The sequence below is a fragment of the Fistularia commersonii genome, chromosome 2 (genome assembly GCF_037954325.1).
Source record: "Fistularia commersonii isolate RoL2024-O1a breed Wild chromosome 2, RoL_Fcom_v1.0, whole genome shotgun sequence".
Taxonomy (NCBI): Eukaryota; Metazoa; Chordata; class Actinopteri; order Syngnathiformes; family Fistulariidae; genus Fistularia; species Fistularia commersonii.
In genome coordinates this window covers 11,100,243-11,117,488 of record NC_141285.1, presented here as the reverse complement: position 1 = coordinate 11,117,488, position 17,246 = coordinate 11,100,243, and the positions used below count along the sequence as shown (strand labels likewise).

Here is a 17,246-nt window from a genome sequence, read left to right as displayed (position 1 = left end):
TGAGTGTGATACTGTATTTTCAAAAGGCAAGCTATTTTAGTAAGATGAAATGATTAAGGCTATAGGTATCACAGAATATATTGTCTTGCATCAACATGTAAAATCAAGTGGCCAAATATCACAGGTATATTACTGATAGCTACAAAGCACAGTCACAATAAAAAAATAAAGCTTCTTTCTCACAAAAAGTTCCCAACCACAATGAGGATGACTTCCGGTTTAATCGGGGAGGCAGTAGATGTTTCACTGTTTAGTCTCTGTTATTTTTATTTGGGAAACAATGTTGGAAATAGTTCATTTTAGTGCACCGGAGCATTGTTGAACTTGTACATAATCATGGAAAGACTTTGGAAGGACAGTGTCTGCACTGTAGGTACATTATTCTTTGCTGTTGATGATCTTGGTAAGTGATTATCTAACATCAACTGGGGCAATTTCGGGTCTTTGATTATGTTTAAAAATAATTGTCTCACACCGCCTTTTATTACTTCTGTTGGAAAAGCATTGCTGTATGTACTTGGCGATTTGAAATTATTTACAACTTTACTAGAGTTGTGGCAGCAAATAGGAAACAGCCTCACTGATGATTTATTGATTGTTATAGACAATATAAACTTGTATGCTAATTGACACTTAGAAAGTAATAGCTGGCCCATTGTGATTATTAGTGTTTATGTGCACATATACTGATGGTACAACCACATTGATGAGGAAATAATCCTTGTTCTAAACAGACATCATTTGGTATCTCCCACAAACTCAAGTAATTGAACTAGTCTGACACATCTTATTTGAAAATCTTGTCAACAAATAGTTACTGCACTCTGGTTTTTACTGTAATTGTTTAAAATAGCTTGTGCAATGCATGCATTGTGTGCATGCATGCAGGCACACAGACACTCAGGCACTCCCTAATATATACAATAGTTTTTTTTCTGCATAATTTTTTCTGCGAGCTGAATATCCACATTTTTTCTACTAGAAGCTTCACATTTTCTTTCATTTTATGCACTCTCTTTATCAGGATTTATGAGCATGCCATTACTGGAATTAAATTTTGCGACATGGAGACTGTACACTTGGTTAATGTTTTGAGGCTAGTATCCTGAAAATTGAAAGCAAATTAAATCTAAAAAGTTATTTAGACAAATAAGACATTATGCTTACCATAAATTCCTGTGGATATACATGGGAAGGCCTGTATAAAGAGAAAAAAGGGGACAATCAATCAAAACATGTTTACACTACACAAATGTGACACCTTACTATGAAACGACATTGACACGTTATATCAGGGGATGGGCAAACTACGGCCTGCGGGCCACATCTGGCCCGATGGTCTTTTTAATCCGGCCTGCAAAAGATTGGTACAGAGTTCATACTTGAAGTGAATGATTGAATGATTGGATCAATGAATGTGGTAGCTAATACAGGTGATTATTTCATTTTTGGAGCTACTTGAGAATTTTCCTGAGCTGAATGTCACAGATTGGCTTTGTGATTTAGCCTTTACTGTGGAGATACTGACACGCATGAATGAGCTGGATGTGAAGCTACATGGGAACAACCAGTTTGTGCATGAAATGCAAGCAAACGTCAGAGCCTTCAAAACCAACCTAGTTTTATTTTCAAAGCAAATGTCAGGCAATGTTCAGACAAATGTCAGACGAGTCTGATATGTACTGTTAACAAATGCGTTTTTTTTCTTATTTATATGTATTGTATCTTGTGCTGACCCGGCCCATCTGTCAAATTTTAAAAGTCAATGCGGCCCCTGAGCCAAAAAGTTTGCCCACCCCTGCATTATAGCCATCTTTTTGTGACGGGAAACGCTGGCCCTTTATTTTTTAGGTAGCCTTATGGTCATGTGACATGACGTGACACCGGTAGCTCATGGCACAGGATTACTTTTCTTGTTTATTGAAAATGCATTCACTTGACAAAAGGCTGAAAGGCTAGCTCCTGTACAACTTAGTTGGGCCTGGTGGTGAGAAAACAGCACGCCAAGATGGAGTTTGTTTCTTGGATTTTAGCGATTCAAATTCCGTTTAACGTGAAACAGAGGGAAAACGGTACCCTCAAAAAATCCCTCAGCATTCCTGAGGGATTGAACTTTACAGAGGCTACTAACCATTACCTTGCGCTGACCTGGATGGAAACCTAAGGCAAACTTCAGAATTAATGACAATTGGTGTAACCACTGTGTTTTCATTATTTTGAGATTATAACACTTGAAACCCTCGACCTAGTGATGTTTAGTATATGTTAATCTGTAGGCCATCAGGTGCTTGCCATTCTGTCCTGTACCTCCACTTCATTATTGTATTTATTTTTGTCTTCTCATTTCTATATTTAGTTTGGTCTATGCTGTTGCTCCAGCTAGCTGTGTAGTGAACAGCCCTTGTGAGTTGGTTCCTGTTGCTGTGTAGTGAATAACACTTGCCATTGTTATCTGGCTATGTTTTGTGTGGAGTAAATTCCCAAAAAGGTTGCTTGTTTATGTTTGGGGTGTAGATGCAGTACTTAGTTGGGGTGTAGGTGTAATACTTAGAATTTCCTCTGGGGTGTCGCAGCCAGCGCTGACCGGTTACACTTATTTTGCTTTCTTGTTAGGTTCTCCATCCTTGTCATGGCTATTGTTTTTTATTATCAGAAATCAACATATGAACTCACAAGCTTCCTTCCTTTTTTCATTCATTCTATTGAATAACTCAACCTGTGTAGCACTCCTAGTGGCCTTTATGTGGGTTACCTTTTTAACACACACACATATACAAAATAGCCGGAGGGAAACGTGTATGTTAAGAAATTAGAATTTTTTGATACATGTAGCAGATGCAACTTAATAAATGGAATAAGCTGCAAGTCAAATTAAGTGGACAGATCATTTCTGTCATGTATACTCACACCAGGGCCTCAATCAGTGAAACAAAAACATTATCTTAACTTGCTAATCGGTGCCACTAATTTTGCCAGATAAGGTTCAAGGTAGACTTGTCTTCTCTATCAGTCTAATGCCTGAACTGAATGTTGCATAGCTGTGTTTGACCAACACTTCATTTCCCTATGAAGACTCAGTGCAGATGGAAAAAAAAAAAAATCACAGTGTTTGTAGACAGACTGGGATCAATAACAGGAATCTATAATCTTCCACAAAACAACACGTTGCACGAACACACAGACAATACAAAACAGACATACAGAGATGAATAAATACTAGAATAAAAATACTCTCTCATAAGCTAAAGAGTATAAAACCTACAACTATTAATTTCATTTCTATAATGTAACTACCTTGTAATAGTTCTTGCTTTGTAGCACTTTGCTGCAGACATATAATTCAAGCATGGCTTTAAAGCTGAAAATAGTTCCATTATTCTTTACTTCTGTGTGCAAATATATTATGATGCATAGGCCTTGCTGTAAGCTTCCCCATTTCACATTAATCTTTTAAAGTATATTAATAAACAGTAAAAGAGGATTTTTTTCCAAGGTCCCATTTGTTCTTAGAAGCAGCTGAATTTGTGCTTTATTTGCCGCATTCATCAAAAGGTGTGGCCACAACATTAGTACAATAAGATGACAAATTCTGCCAAAAAAAGGACATCAAACTAGATTAATTTAGAACATTAGCATTATCACCTATAAATTTTATGCTTGTAAAGAAACATACCTGGAAATTATGAAGTTTAATAATGTTTCTGTGGTAGAGTTTTTATGATTAAAAAATAGATTTTTAGTGACATTTTAGAACATCAAATCGGTTCATTTGGAATTTACAGCAATATTTGTTATGTAGTGAAATTCATTTAAACCACAGAAATCTTTTGATTCATCATGTTGACACTGGAGTTGTAAATTGCATCAGTACAAAAATGATTTTAGTAATCTCAAGTCTTTTTATGTAGGGAATACAAAAACGCATTATTTGTCATACACAATATACAGAGAAAGAAAATAATTCCTTAAAAGGCCTGACAAAATATGCCGACTTCTTACCAAAGCATCATACCCTTGAAACCTACTTTGAAAAGCAACGGCCCATTTGCCCTTGCTTTAAGCAAAAACGAATGTGTCTCTGTTTGTCTTCTTATTTACCAGTTTTCAGGATCCGCCTGTCAAGGTGAATCTTTCTTCTCTGAGGTGATTTAAATCTTTTAGTGAAGCTCTGACCTTTCCAGATGACTGTTTGAATCTGACACACACCACAGATGATGAAGCGTGGAAGTATGGCCATTTTTAGTCCTGTCCCAAGCTGTGTTGATGGCACTTAGAGGAGGATATTGAGGTTGAGGATGAAAATGACCAACTTTGCGATGCACGCTAATTGTACTTTAGTGACAAATGAAACTGTATGCAATTGAATCGACAGCTATGAAGCTTTGTTAAAATTGTCCCCATAAATGCCTGAATAACTTAATGAACCAAAATGTTTTCAAAGCAGTAAACTGACTTCTCATGAGAACTTTTATTATGGAAACATTTTTGAGACATTCAAACTTTTAATTACAAAGTGAAATTTACATCTCAGGTGACTTCAACAACAAGAACACCTGTTTCCAAGTTCCTTTCCTGTCACTGTTTACATCTAATGATGGATTATAAACAAATAATTGTTTTGTTAAAAGATTTAGAAAGTTAATTAATTAAGTTAAAAAGATTGGATAATTCAGAGAGATGTTTGCTACTTTGTATTATAGCAATTATGTGTGTATAAATACAAATAATGATTCATTCAGCAAGAGGAATACCCTAGAAATTGCTTAACAATGAAAGACTAAAATCTAATTCAATCTTACACGTCAATATTTCTCCCGTCTTTGTCTTTCAAGATGCTTGTTTTAAACAGTCTTGTTCTAACTGATCCAAGCAAGCAGGCTGTGTCATCATCTTCAGCATATACTGTTTCCCTACCCATTAATATATGTTAAAACTCTACGGGAAAGGTAAATGACACGCATTAAGTTTGATCAATTGGAAATGTTGTTATCAACACTATATTACATGGTATTAGTTTTGCTGTTGTGCAGTGTTTCAGTCAATATGGTTAGATGTGAAACGTCTGCGAGCACCTGAAAAGTTTCAAAACACAGGTAGATGTTGTTTTACTTCTTTCCAGGATGGCAAACGCTAGGGATAATACTAATGTAAAGAAACAACAACAAAAAAAACAAAAACATTTATTTCTGAGGGCCAGAGGCATTGAGGTGTCATATGGCATTCATATTTAGTTTAAAAAAATGTTTGAATTCTCAGAACTGAAGAAGCCTCTCGGATGCGGGGTGAAACAAGTGAAGAAATTCAAGTCCAGTTGCCAAGATTTCGACAATAATTTAAATTCTTCTGTCTCAAGTCAAACAAAAACAATGTGGTTTCTTTAAATTAATATAGAAACAATACATTCGATGTCGACAGAAATTTGGTACATGAGATCATAGCTATAGATAACAATGAATCCATCCATCTTCTATCACCTATTTGGGGTTCAGGTTGTGGGGGCAGTAGCTTAAGTAGAGGCCCAGACTTCCCTCTCCCCGGCAGAGGAACCCCGAGGCGTTCTGTCAGCCCTGGTGGAGCCAAACTCTCATCGGAAATTAGTCGAACTTACAACCAGTAAGGTGGACCACGCTCTGGCACGATCATACAAGAACCGAACAACCCATATTACGGTGTTCGGACAACCTACTCCCAGAGCACCCAAACAGGATTCACTGTGGCACACAGTCGAATGTTTTCTTCAGGTTCAGAAAATATATATACTTAGACTGGTTGGTTCAATCTCCCATGTGTCCTCATAGACCCTACCGAGGGTGTAGAGCTGGTCCATTGTTCCATGGCCAGGATGAAAACCATATTGGTCTTCCTGGATTCGGGGTTCAATGACCCGTCGAACCTCCTCTCCAGCAACCCTGAGTAGACTTTGCCAGGGAGGTTGAGTGATGTGATCCCCCTGTATTTGAAGCGCAACCCTCCGATACCCCTTTTTAAAGAGGGGGATCACCACCCCAGTTTGCCAATCTAGCGGCACTGTCCCCACCTTCCACACGATGGTGCAGAGGCGTGTCACCTAGGACAGGCCCACAAATCCAACACCTCAAGGAACCCAGGGCAGATATCATCCACGGGAGATTTCTGACTACATTGTCAACTTCAGCCCTGGAAATAGGAGCGTCCAACCCAGAGCCCCCCGACTCTGTTTCCTAATTGGAAGGCATATCCTCAGGGTTTAAGGAAACCTTGGATGTATTACTTCTACCGATCTACAGCATCGCAGGTTGAGGTCAGCAGCCCATCATCTCCACTGTACACAGTAATGCTGGTCTACTGTTTCCCTGGCTCTATGGAGGGGTACGGGTGGCCCACGTGCGGGCAAGGGAAAACCAGGTCCAATAACAAAACATTCATAATTATGATAATGAGTTTCTTAACCTAATGCACAATCTGGCATGGTCCAATAAGAAAACACACAATGAGTTTTTATGTTTTACTCATCAGTGCAAAACATGATCAATGAATATAATGATTTTTATGCATAATACATGAGATGCACAACATTATCAGGCAAAAAAAAAAAGATTAAAACCAATCTGCAACAAATTAAAATAGGACCTCATTCTGTGATAATAATCTAAACATTCAGATTTGAAATATACATTTTTTTATACCTATAGTTGAACGAGGGGAGTTGAATAATACGTTTTTTTAACAATACCTATAGTCACTACTTTATCACACAACAGGGGTATTTGCAAAGAAAAGGTCATATTTAGTGATGATGGAAATGCTCCCCATCAAACTGATTAATGCTTGTTTCCTAAACCTTGTGAGCTAAAAATTGCTACAACTGGATATAATTTGAAAATATTTTTGACAACCAGTGTGGACTACAGTTGTTGCTAGTGGGTTGGAGCAACTTAATAAAGCATAGCCTACTTTTTTTTTGTCTTGCTAACCAACACTCGGCCACAGTAGATGCTATTGTGACAGTTGCGAACATGCATACCCTGACTCTGGATAAGGCCCAGTGTTAATTAGGAGACCCAGCAGTAAATCTTGAGTCATGACCTATGATTTCTACTTCAGGTTGTTACATCTATCCCTGGCTGCTCATTAGAAGTGAGTCAGCATGTCTGCTGTACTTAGCATGGGGTTGAGCCTGACATGTTGGCTCGTTGCTGATTTTCTTTGCTTAGGGAGCTTTCAGAAATTGGTCACAAGGGAAATTATTCTGTTACAATGGCTCCCCCCTAATCTATCACATCACTTTAAAGTGGAACACCTTTCCTTTCGGCATTTCCACACACTTATTTAGCTCACACTATTAAGTACAACTGAGTATGATTATTGTTGGCAATTCTATTAGATTAATGGTTCTTTGGTAATGAATGTGATGTAAACTGTATTTCTAATTTATGCACTGTGGAATTTAAAAAATGGCTATTCATTTCTTCAGTTGAAAATAATGGTTTGGAGATTTCAGTTTTTGACAGTAAAACTCGTGAAACTAAACTGCTGTTCTCGTGATATCACTTCCCACAGCTCAAGTCGTTTGTTAGGCAGGAAGAGATTGCACTGTAAATATGTCTCAATATGTGACTAAAAGTGTGTGTCATGCATTAGCTGTCGCTTTCTCATGTTGCAGTCAAGTAACTGTCGAGCAGGTAAAGTACAGAAAAGTATATTTGGCTACAAAGACTTTGGGTTCTTACTGGGACATGGTATCATTTTGGCTCAGCAGAGTAAATAGTGTTGGACCAAGGATGGTGCCCCTGCAGTTTGAAACTAGTCTGAGATGGAAGCAATGCTTATAAATCCCAGCAGCAAGGGAGCCCCTGTGCAAATATGTCCATGTGCATTTTATGATTCATCAGTGCTCCTGCAGTGTAGGTTCACATAAAAATATCAGAAAACAAATCCAACCAGCCTTCGTTCTTGAAAACTACAATTCCAATTCATCTGGGTCATGACTTAATTCTAATTTAGCTACCAACCTTGGCTGTTAGAAACAGCTTGTCACCGTTAAAGGTCACAATATATAAAGATGCATCCGTATAATATGGCATTTCTTATTCAAATGTGAATAGGAATTGTTATTGTGGCATAAATTAAGAGTGGGTTGAATAATAGTGAGATTAAGAAACCTTAAAAGTAATGACCCATGTTTTACTGTCCAATCAGTTCATTAATGGGTTTAACCAAGCATCACTGACTGTATTTCTCTGCAACCAATCAATTTACTGTCCATGATATACAGTATTTTCCTAAAGCATTATATTCTAACACCAGTGGTTTACCCTTGCCTCCTAACTAATACAAGGAGGCACCACTAATACTGAAATGCTATGAATAGATACAGATCAATTTCTTACATAGCAATATTTACTATCTAAACTAAGAATTTGAAGACATTTTGCATGAATATAATACAAAGGGCATTAAAATATACTGTAAACACAGCCAGAGACAGAATAACGCTGCAAAATATAATGAACAAAATAGCTATCGAAAAATAAAGCATTTGATACCCCAGATATGTTTACATACATACTCATACACATTAAGCTTCATTAAGAGTGCCTTATGGGTATTGCTTCCTCTGACATTACCTCAGCCATATCTACCACATTGAGTTTCATCAGTTTCTCATGACATGCATACAGTTCTCATTTGTACATTACTGTAAATCATTCAGATTCAATAGTGATTTCTTTTTTTTTTCCATGTGATTTCATGTGACTTATCATAGGAGGTTGAGAAGATCCCAACTGGGAATGTTTGGTGGAGGACTCTGTTCTCAAGGTTTTTGATTAGCTCCTCCAGAAGAATCTATGGTGTATCATGAGGCTAATCAGGGACACTGAATAAAAATGGTCCCTATTCAAGGCCTGCATTGCAGAAAATACCTCAAGTAATTGGTAATTAGTGCTTGTCTTGGCAGCAAACTGACGACCTGTTAACACCAGCAGCAACAGAGGGTATTGAACAAAAGGACACCTTTCAGGCATGGTTTGCCCAAGGATCTCCCTAAACTGGTGACAACTACCTCATGGCTAGAAAGGCTGCGGGCTAGCTGCTCATGGAAGTAGTGGGTATGGGAGAACTTTTAAAAAGCCAAAGAGAAGGATTTTTGATTTTAAGAGGTGTGTTTGGTGGGTGTGTTCTTACCACAGGGTAAAAAAACTGCACATCCTCCTTGGAAAAGGTTACATTTTGAGACTATGACACAATGTCAAACACCTTTGGTGAGTGTCCTCCAGGATTGCCCTTTCTGACATAATCTGTTTATAATCTGACACAAGCAGGGTAAAGTCTAGTATGGGATCATCTGGATTGTTTCTCTTTTATTCAAGGATGATTTGATGCTTTTGACCTCATCACTGTATGACCACCAGCAAGCACAGGGGCTGGATGAGAGTTAGTATCTCAGGTCAGTGGTCATGATGCCGTCAAAACAGTAGATTGCTGCTTCTAGGTGGAGAAAGAAATGCTGCCTCAAGGCCACAAGAGAGGGATTTCAAGTGTCTCTGGGTCATGTAAACTGTGAGAGAAGAAAGCAGGAATTGGACAGGCAGAAACCAGAGGATTGTTTTGAGACTTTGTCTTCATGTCTGTGGATGTTCTCAGTCATTCAGGTCATGGTCAATTCTTATCAAAATCTCATTGTAGAAAGTGCACTTGATTTTCTTTCCTTGAGGACCTTTCCTTTCTCATCCAAGAGCTGTAACGTCTTCAAGGGAAAAAAAAATCAAGCCCAGTTGCTATGATAGAAAGATTTCAACAAGAATTGGTGTTTACGGTGTACTGGTCCTGTATCAAGCTGTCGTGGTGAAGAAAGAGTTGAGCCACAAAGCGAACCTCTTGATTTACCAGTACACTTACAGTAGGTACCATCTCCAACCTATCGTCTCAAACTTTTGGTCAGTAATGAGAGAATGTTGTCAATGATACAAGTATCTGAAATTAGTTTGCCAGGCAGCAGCGCTTACTGTAGTCTTAAGGATAGGGTGAGGAACAGAAAAATGTATTTGGGTTGGGTCAGAGAAGAACCACGTCTTCTTTGAATTAAAAGGAGTCAGTTGAGGTTGTTTGGCAACCCACAAGAGATGTTCTGGTAGATGGCCCTGTGGTTGACCCAGAGAATATAGGAGGGACAACACATTCTGTTGAAGAAAGACTTGTTGAGCTTTTTATCTTACCAACCTGGTATCTGGTTGATGATTATTTGATGAAAAATCTACAAACCATTGCATATTGAAGAATATTAAATACTACTACATGATTTCCATATGAAAAAAAATACTTAAATTGATTTAACATACAAGGAAGCATGAGATTAAACATACCATGTAGGCAACCCAACATGAAGACAAGCACTAAATAAAGACATTTGCACATAAATGACATTTAGGGTCCTTTCTGTTTACTAATAACTTGGTGAAACTACATACATGTTTAGGCAAATCTACAATGCTATTGGGGGATTTACTCTGTGATCAAGATTCATCACGATAATCTAAAATGGATTAAGGGCATAGGTTCATTTCAGAATAAATTCATATGAAGCTATAAATATGAGGAGAGGTTGTAACATCAGATATTCATGCTTGAATTTCAAGTCAGGTTGCAGTTATAGGTCTCAACTGTTGTTATTTTTAATTGATTTTTTTTTAAAAACTGTTTCCTTTTATAGGTTTTGTGAGTATTTGGGTTGTATGTAATGAAATAAATTAATTGTAGTGAATTGTAGTTGATTAAAAAAAAAACAATAAATCTATTTTATTTAAAATACATACATCTATTATACAAGAATGTCCGGTTCTGACCATGACTTTGTTGTTATATTGAGTAGTAAACTATAAAACAAAGTATTATGTTTTCAACCTTCTCAACATTCTTTATCAACCACACCTTTACCGGTCCTGAAATACTGATTTCATTTGTAGTATATCACACATTCTTTCTTTAAAGCTTTGAACTTTACTGTGATTAAGATCCTTACCCTGACATGATAGTAATGGTCTTGTGAAATATTTATTGTATTTATTACAAGTGCAATGGTATTATAAACTGAAGAAGCCGTTTTTATTGAATCCAGATCCAAGATTATAAAGCAGAGGAAGCAAAAAACACAGATATGTATGTCTGTGGAATAATAGGAACTCTAAAACTTCAGCCTATACTACTTTAAATGCTTAATAATGTAGATTATGCCATATTAGAATTAATTTGCATTTTGAAAACCCTAATTACAGGTGGGCATAAAGAAATTGATCAAAGCACAGTACAGGAGGATTCTGTCTGGATCCATCAAACTGCTGTTTTATAATGTAACTCAAAGTTAGAGAGCCTCTGGAATTCTGAAGATGAAATGAATAAAAAAGGAATTCTATACTATATACATATTTCACTTTGGAGGTGAAAAAGAGGGCATGTGTGGATTGCCAAATATCCATACCCCATGTCAAACTGCCTGTAGAGATAAGTTGCATATGGAGCCAGTTACAATCATCAGTTATCCTTAAATATTACCCATGACTTGTTTGAAGCAACAGAAAAACTCCTTGTCGTTGTTCCAAGTGAGTGGCAAAATAATAATTACAGAGCATTTTTCATGAGTCAGATCTACCATTTTCATTGATATAACAATTACAGTAGCACATTAAGCCAGAGACAAAGTATTAAAAATGTTTTTGTCTTACAGAATTAAATCAAAGCAAGTAAATGTGGGCCTGCCATGGTGAGAGTACTAATTAAACTTTGGTTCCTTGATGTGCCATCAAATCAAAATCTGGAAGTAAGAGAGTAGCAGTTATATGAAGACTCTCTGATGATGAGCTCAGACCAATCAGAGACGAAAAAAAAGGATGTCTGTTGCATATCACACTGTGACCAGGTCCTGCCACAAGGAAACCTTGAATCTTGGCTACAGTAAGTTAGTGTTTAGTGTTAACGCCATGCTGGCAGAGGAAAGAACGATTAAATAATATACAACACATACTCAAAGTTCTGTGCTGAGGTGATGAATAATGGATATATTTTTTTTGTTGCCCTGCATTACTAATTTAATTAAAGCACTAAATGGGAGATAAAAGCTAAAATCAGTCAAGGTAACGCAGACTTTGTGTATTATTAGGCTGGTGAGATGATTTTTGGTAGAAATCTAATGGTAAACTTGAATCGAGAACTTGAGAACTTAGATTCAGATTTACCTCTCAATTATCTGCACAATACTTCCATGTATTACAATGTAGCACTTTAAGAAAAACATGAAAATAATCTAATGAATAATCAATTTTTTTTTTCATATTTGTACTGTGTATACCAAACCTTTGCATGCTAGCCAGTTGTTGCACAGAATTGTAAAGGCAACCATGAAAACACTGAAAATACCTCAATAAACTCTATATCTTAGGTCTAGAGTTTAGAGTTAAAACAACAAAATTGAATGTGGTAAGACAGTATAATCATAACACCATCTACTTTTTCCGATGAAATACATAAAAAAACAAAACATAAAAAACAAACCAGAAAACATTCATGAAATAGCCCAACCTTATCGCTTGGAAGGAAGCACAAAATTATTATTGAATCATAGAGACACAATTAGTAAAGTGAATGTTTGTTTTTTTCTGTACCCTGTAAGGCAGAACATCCAGTCTAGCACACAGTGCTGGCCTTCTTGTGATTTCTTTGCTGGCCGTGTGCTTTAGGAATAATTACCCAAAGACTTGAAGCCTGGGATGTTTTTGTCAACTGGGAATTTAATGGACTTAATGAACTCTCTTTGTTAATGGAAGCTCAGGGTGTTCTGCAAATTATTTCCCATGCTCAGTTCTGCATAGTTCCAGTAATACACAGACTCTGTGAATTCCTGTGATGCAATATTGGGGGAAGGTTATAAGGCAGTGCACATCAAGACTCTAAGGCAACATAGACAGAGATAAAGTGAATAGCTTGGAGAAAATAAAGCATATCACAACAGAAAATGACAACTGACTAACTGAATGGTACCCCTTACTTGTATGTTTTTGTTTTTAAGATAGATTAGGTTACACACACACAAACACACACACACACACACACACACACACACACACACTGAACAATTTATGCATTAAACTTAGTGTGATGCCCATTGGCATTTAATTTTTTATGTAATACCTGTATTGTGAGTACATTATAAAGGAAACTGATACATATTCATTTTTAGATGAATAGCTAATTGTTTGCCCTATGTGGCCTTTTAACATTTATGGCTGGATCCTAACTTTGTTGCCCTTCACTTTCTTAAGATAACCAAATGGGCTTTGATAACATATGATGGACATTTGGACCTGGATATGGTCTGGTAGTTCATCATTTATTAACAAGGTTCACTGCAGAATTTCTCAGCGTATCAGATATTTGAAAGAAGGTTGTGAAATTTGGGTTTCAGTATCACACAGGACACTCATTAATAATGCATACTTCTCTTATTAATCTGCATCTAAATGAGAGCTGTGGAATAAGAAAGCCTGGTTATCCATGTAGTCCATGAGCAGCAGCTCCCTGCAAAATAAAGCCATAAATCTGAGCCTGCCCAGAGGTAAGACCAACCAACTCTAATTAACAAAAGTGAGATAAGAGTTCATGGCCTGTGTCGTATTAGCGTGAGAAAACACTATTTTTCAATTTACATTTTACTTCTGTAATATGCTTCAAGTTATTACAATTTGTGAAATACACATAGAGCGTGCTCATTGTATCCCACCAGTTTGTAGCACCTTTATGAAACCAGGGCTTCAAAAAGAGACAGATTGTCCGTATAAAAATGACACGTTAGCTATCACTGTACATGAGCCTAAGGGAATGTAAATAAGGCATGATGAGCGAACCAAGATTAACCTCAATTTAGGTACACAACACAATCAGGTTTCAATTAATATGTCTAGCCCTTAAAAAGGACTTTGGTCCAAGGACACAGTGAGCTCTGAGGAGGTCAGCTTTCCATTTGTGAGAACCTGTGGGCCATTCTCTCACTTTGTGACCCACGTTCTGATGATGGTGAAGCAGGCACACTCGGGGGTTGAAGGATTAGGGACAGGAGGGACACTGGGGGTACCGGCTGCCCTCGTATTCCTTTTATTCTCATTTTGGATATAACGGCAGAGAGCATGCAAACCAATTTCTTCGCTTTGGAGTTTCTTTTTTGTGTGTAAAATCCTTAACTCCTAAAAGAGATCAAAGGCGAAGCCGGCTCATTGATAACTGTATAATGGCTCACTTTGAGGGAACAGGCATTTTGCTGAGATGGGAGTGTGGTTCAAACTGCAAGCTATTAGTCATGCTGTCGGCTCATTTCCATATGTGTTTTATTGTCTCATGGGCAAAGGCTACTGCACCTACTCGCATTTATTGCACTCACAGTGATGCTAATGATATTCACACCTACGGCAAAAACAAATGGCATGCATATTTGTCTCTGTACGAAAAGATTTTTAAAAGGTGAAAATGTGTATGCACAGATTCATGTTTTGTCTTATCAGGTTTGAACCTTATTTTGAATAGTTTTTGAATGTATTGAAGACATACAAAATACATTTTAGAAATAATAAAGTTGTTAAATCAAGAAAGGATCATATGTATTTTGTTTCAACCACAGAAGAAGTAACAAGAACGATTGTGGGGCTTTGAAAAATTAATATAGAGCCATCTTGTTCCAGTCATTTGTTTCTTTAAAACTCAGAAATAGAGAAATGCGCCCTTCCTAGAACACCCTTGAGTTGATTATAACTTTTTTTTTTTCATTTGAAATGCATTTTTTTTGAAGTTGTTAAATGACCTTTGCTGCATAGATAGCATTGTCATTTCAAGCTTTTGTTCTAAGCTAGAACTGTGATGTGAAAGTGAACAACTAATAAGCTATGATCACGATATAATCACATTCCAGTGGTGCTTTCTAAAGAAATTATATGACATGCAAATACGTATTCTGGTCATTTTAATCTTATCCTCGATATGTCATATATAAAAAATAGTAAATATCGTAGTTCTGCAAATAATGAGCAGAAACCCTTTTTTTGTTTATCTTTCTGCAGGTAAATGCTTCATTCCTCAAAATATTCAGATATTATTTTTTTTACTCACTACATTATATCTTTTGAAGAAAATTCGCATGGTTTAGTTTCTGGCTTGAAATCATATGCTTAATTCTTGCCAACATTACTATGGCGGAGTTAGTTAATTGGGCTAATACTTTGATTCTGTTTAAGAGCACCTCTCCTCTTAACATGATAATGTGCTTTTTTTTACTTACTTATACTACATTGTTCCAGTCAATAGTTCAAATGTAAGCAGTGTATAGGATAAGATAAGATGATCATACTGCACTGGTACCCTGTTTCTGTCAGAGAACGAAGGAATATATACACACTTTTACAAAACTGTCATAGGATGTCAGGGAAGCCCGATCAATTTTAGAATCCTGTACATTTTACAGTCAGTGTCTGACAGTACAAGTCATCATTGTCCTGCAATGCATGGCAAGAATATTAGCATAGAAAACTGTGCCTACTTCTATTTTTTGTATTTTCCTCTTAAAAAATATCTAGTATATTCAGTTACAAAACTCAGTTTAAATGTAGTTAAATAAACCTTGACACAAAAAGTATGTTTTATGAAGCCAGTACTATTGAGGAAATGGAAGGCTTTCTGTTGGGATGAGAATAACAAAAATGGACAAATAAGTAAATAAATAAATAATATGAAGGAAGAAGGATACATTTTCATTTATTCCAAAAAAGGGAGGATAATGTTGATTTAGGCGACAGGCATATGAACTCAATTTAACATGATGACAAAATATGTTTTACCGGCTATGTTGTTGTTTTCATAATTTCTGGAACCAAAACATTATCGAGGGGGAGCTGTTCCCTCCTCTCTAATCCATTTTGTTTGAAAATCTGGAGGACACAGACTCCCGATGGTCACCGGATGTAAACACTGCATGAAGGTAATTATGATGGGATGAACTGTGGCTAGGATACCCAGGGAGACCTAATCTGATCATCTGTTCCCACATTTTCACTCAACTGAAAATATACACCAAGCTAAGCTGTAGTTATCTAACCCTCATGCACCCTCCTTGATAACCTTAGAGGGAGAGTACTTAATACACCTGCCTTGTCACGTCACATCGTCCTTTTCTTCATAGTGCAGGGATGTGACAGAGGGATATGGAGGATCAACAGATGTGAAGGGGTTGGTAGAACTGCTCCTCAAGGCTTAATGGTGTCTTTAGGTAGTTCTGTCAGTTTTGCACTGTAGTGTGGGACACCAACATAAAGTATGCAGTTGAGTTCGAATTTTGACACTTTGGGGTGTTAATGGAGTTACAGGGTATAAAAGATTTCTTTAGCTAAGACTGCATGAAGTATCCTCCTTTGAATCCCAATAAGAATTTTGTCCATTGAGTTCTTTGGAGTTTCTCCAAAGATACTAAATTATGTCATAGTCAATTAAACAGATGTTATAATGCAGTGTACGTACTGTATTTATCCTCCTGATGTATTGAAGTGTTGTTGAGCAAGACACTGAACCCCTAACTGCTCCACTGGTGGACAGTAGCCTACTGCCCATGGTTCATCCATGATGGGTTAATTGCAGAGAACGCATTTCCCCACAATCGATTAATAAAGGATACATTTATTTTATCTTATTCAGGAGAGACTTATGCATTTCAGCTTTGCACACATAGACCATGATTTAGATTTGGATTTGGGGTCTACAGGGTGAATCCACAAGTCTGCATCCATCATTAAGATGCTTCCCAGACCCTGCTGTCTTCAGAACCGGAAGGCAAAATGGGTAGAGTGGATCAAAAATAAATTGGGGGCATGAAGTAGTCGACCATGTAGAACAACGTAACCCCTGTCACCTTCAAAAAAAAAAAAATCAAACCTGAATAGAATTTAGGCATGGAATCACATAATAGTGGATGTTTAAGTGACATGGTTCAACTGTAATGTAACAGCACATCATAAACATGAAGTAGAGAGACACTGTCAAAATATGTGGGGAACGTTTTTTCTGGCTTTACTCTCCTCCACTAATGATTGTAATGTTGGGGCATTTCAGAAATTCAATGATTAATGTATTCTTCAATGAATGATAATGAGGTATACAACCTCTCCCCCATAAAAACAAAACAAAACAAAAAAATCTACATGCAAATGCATCCATTCTCAAATGCAGAAGAAAAAAAAAAC

The 17,246-nt window shown here is 37.0% G+C and overlaps 1 protein-coding gene across 3 annotated transcripts in view; it reads right to left on the bottom strand.

Moving 5' to 3' along the window:
* Positions 1–17,246, bottom strand: part of macrod2 (mono-ADP ribosylhydrolase 2) — a 412,763-nt gene that overhangs the window by 109,808 nt on the left and 285,709 nt on the right. For all 3 annotated transcript variants that reach the window (XM_086167072.1, XM_086167081.1, XM_086167089.1), the window contains exon 7: positions 1,168–1,198. In XM_086167072.1, coding sequence (XP_086023198.1) covers positions 1,168–1,198 — 31 coding nt within the window. The remainder of the gene's footprint in view (positions 1–1,167; positions 1,199–17,246) is intronic.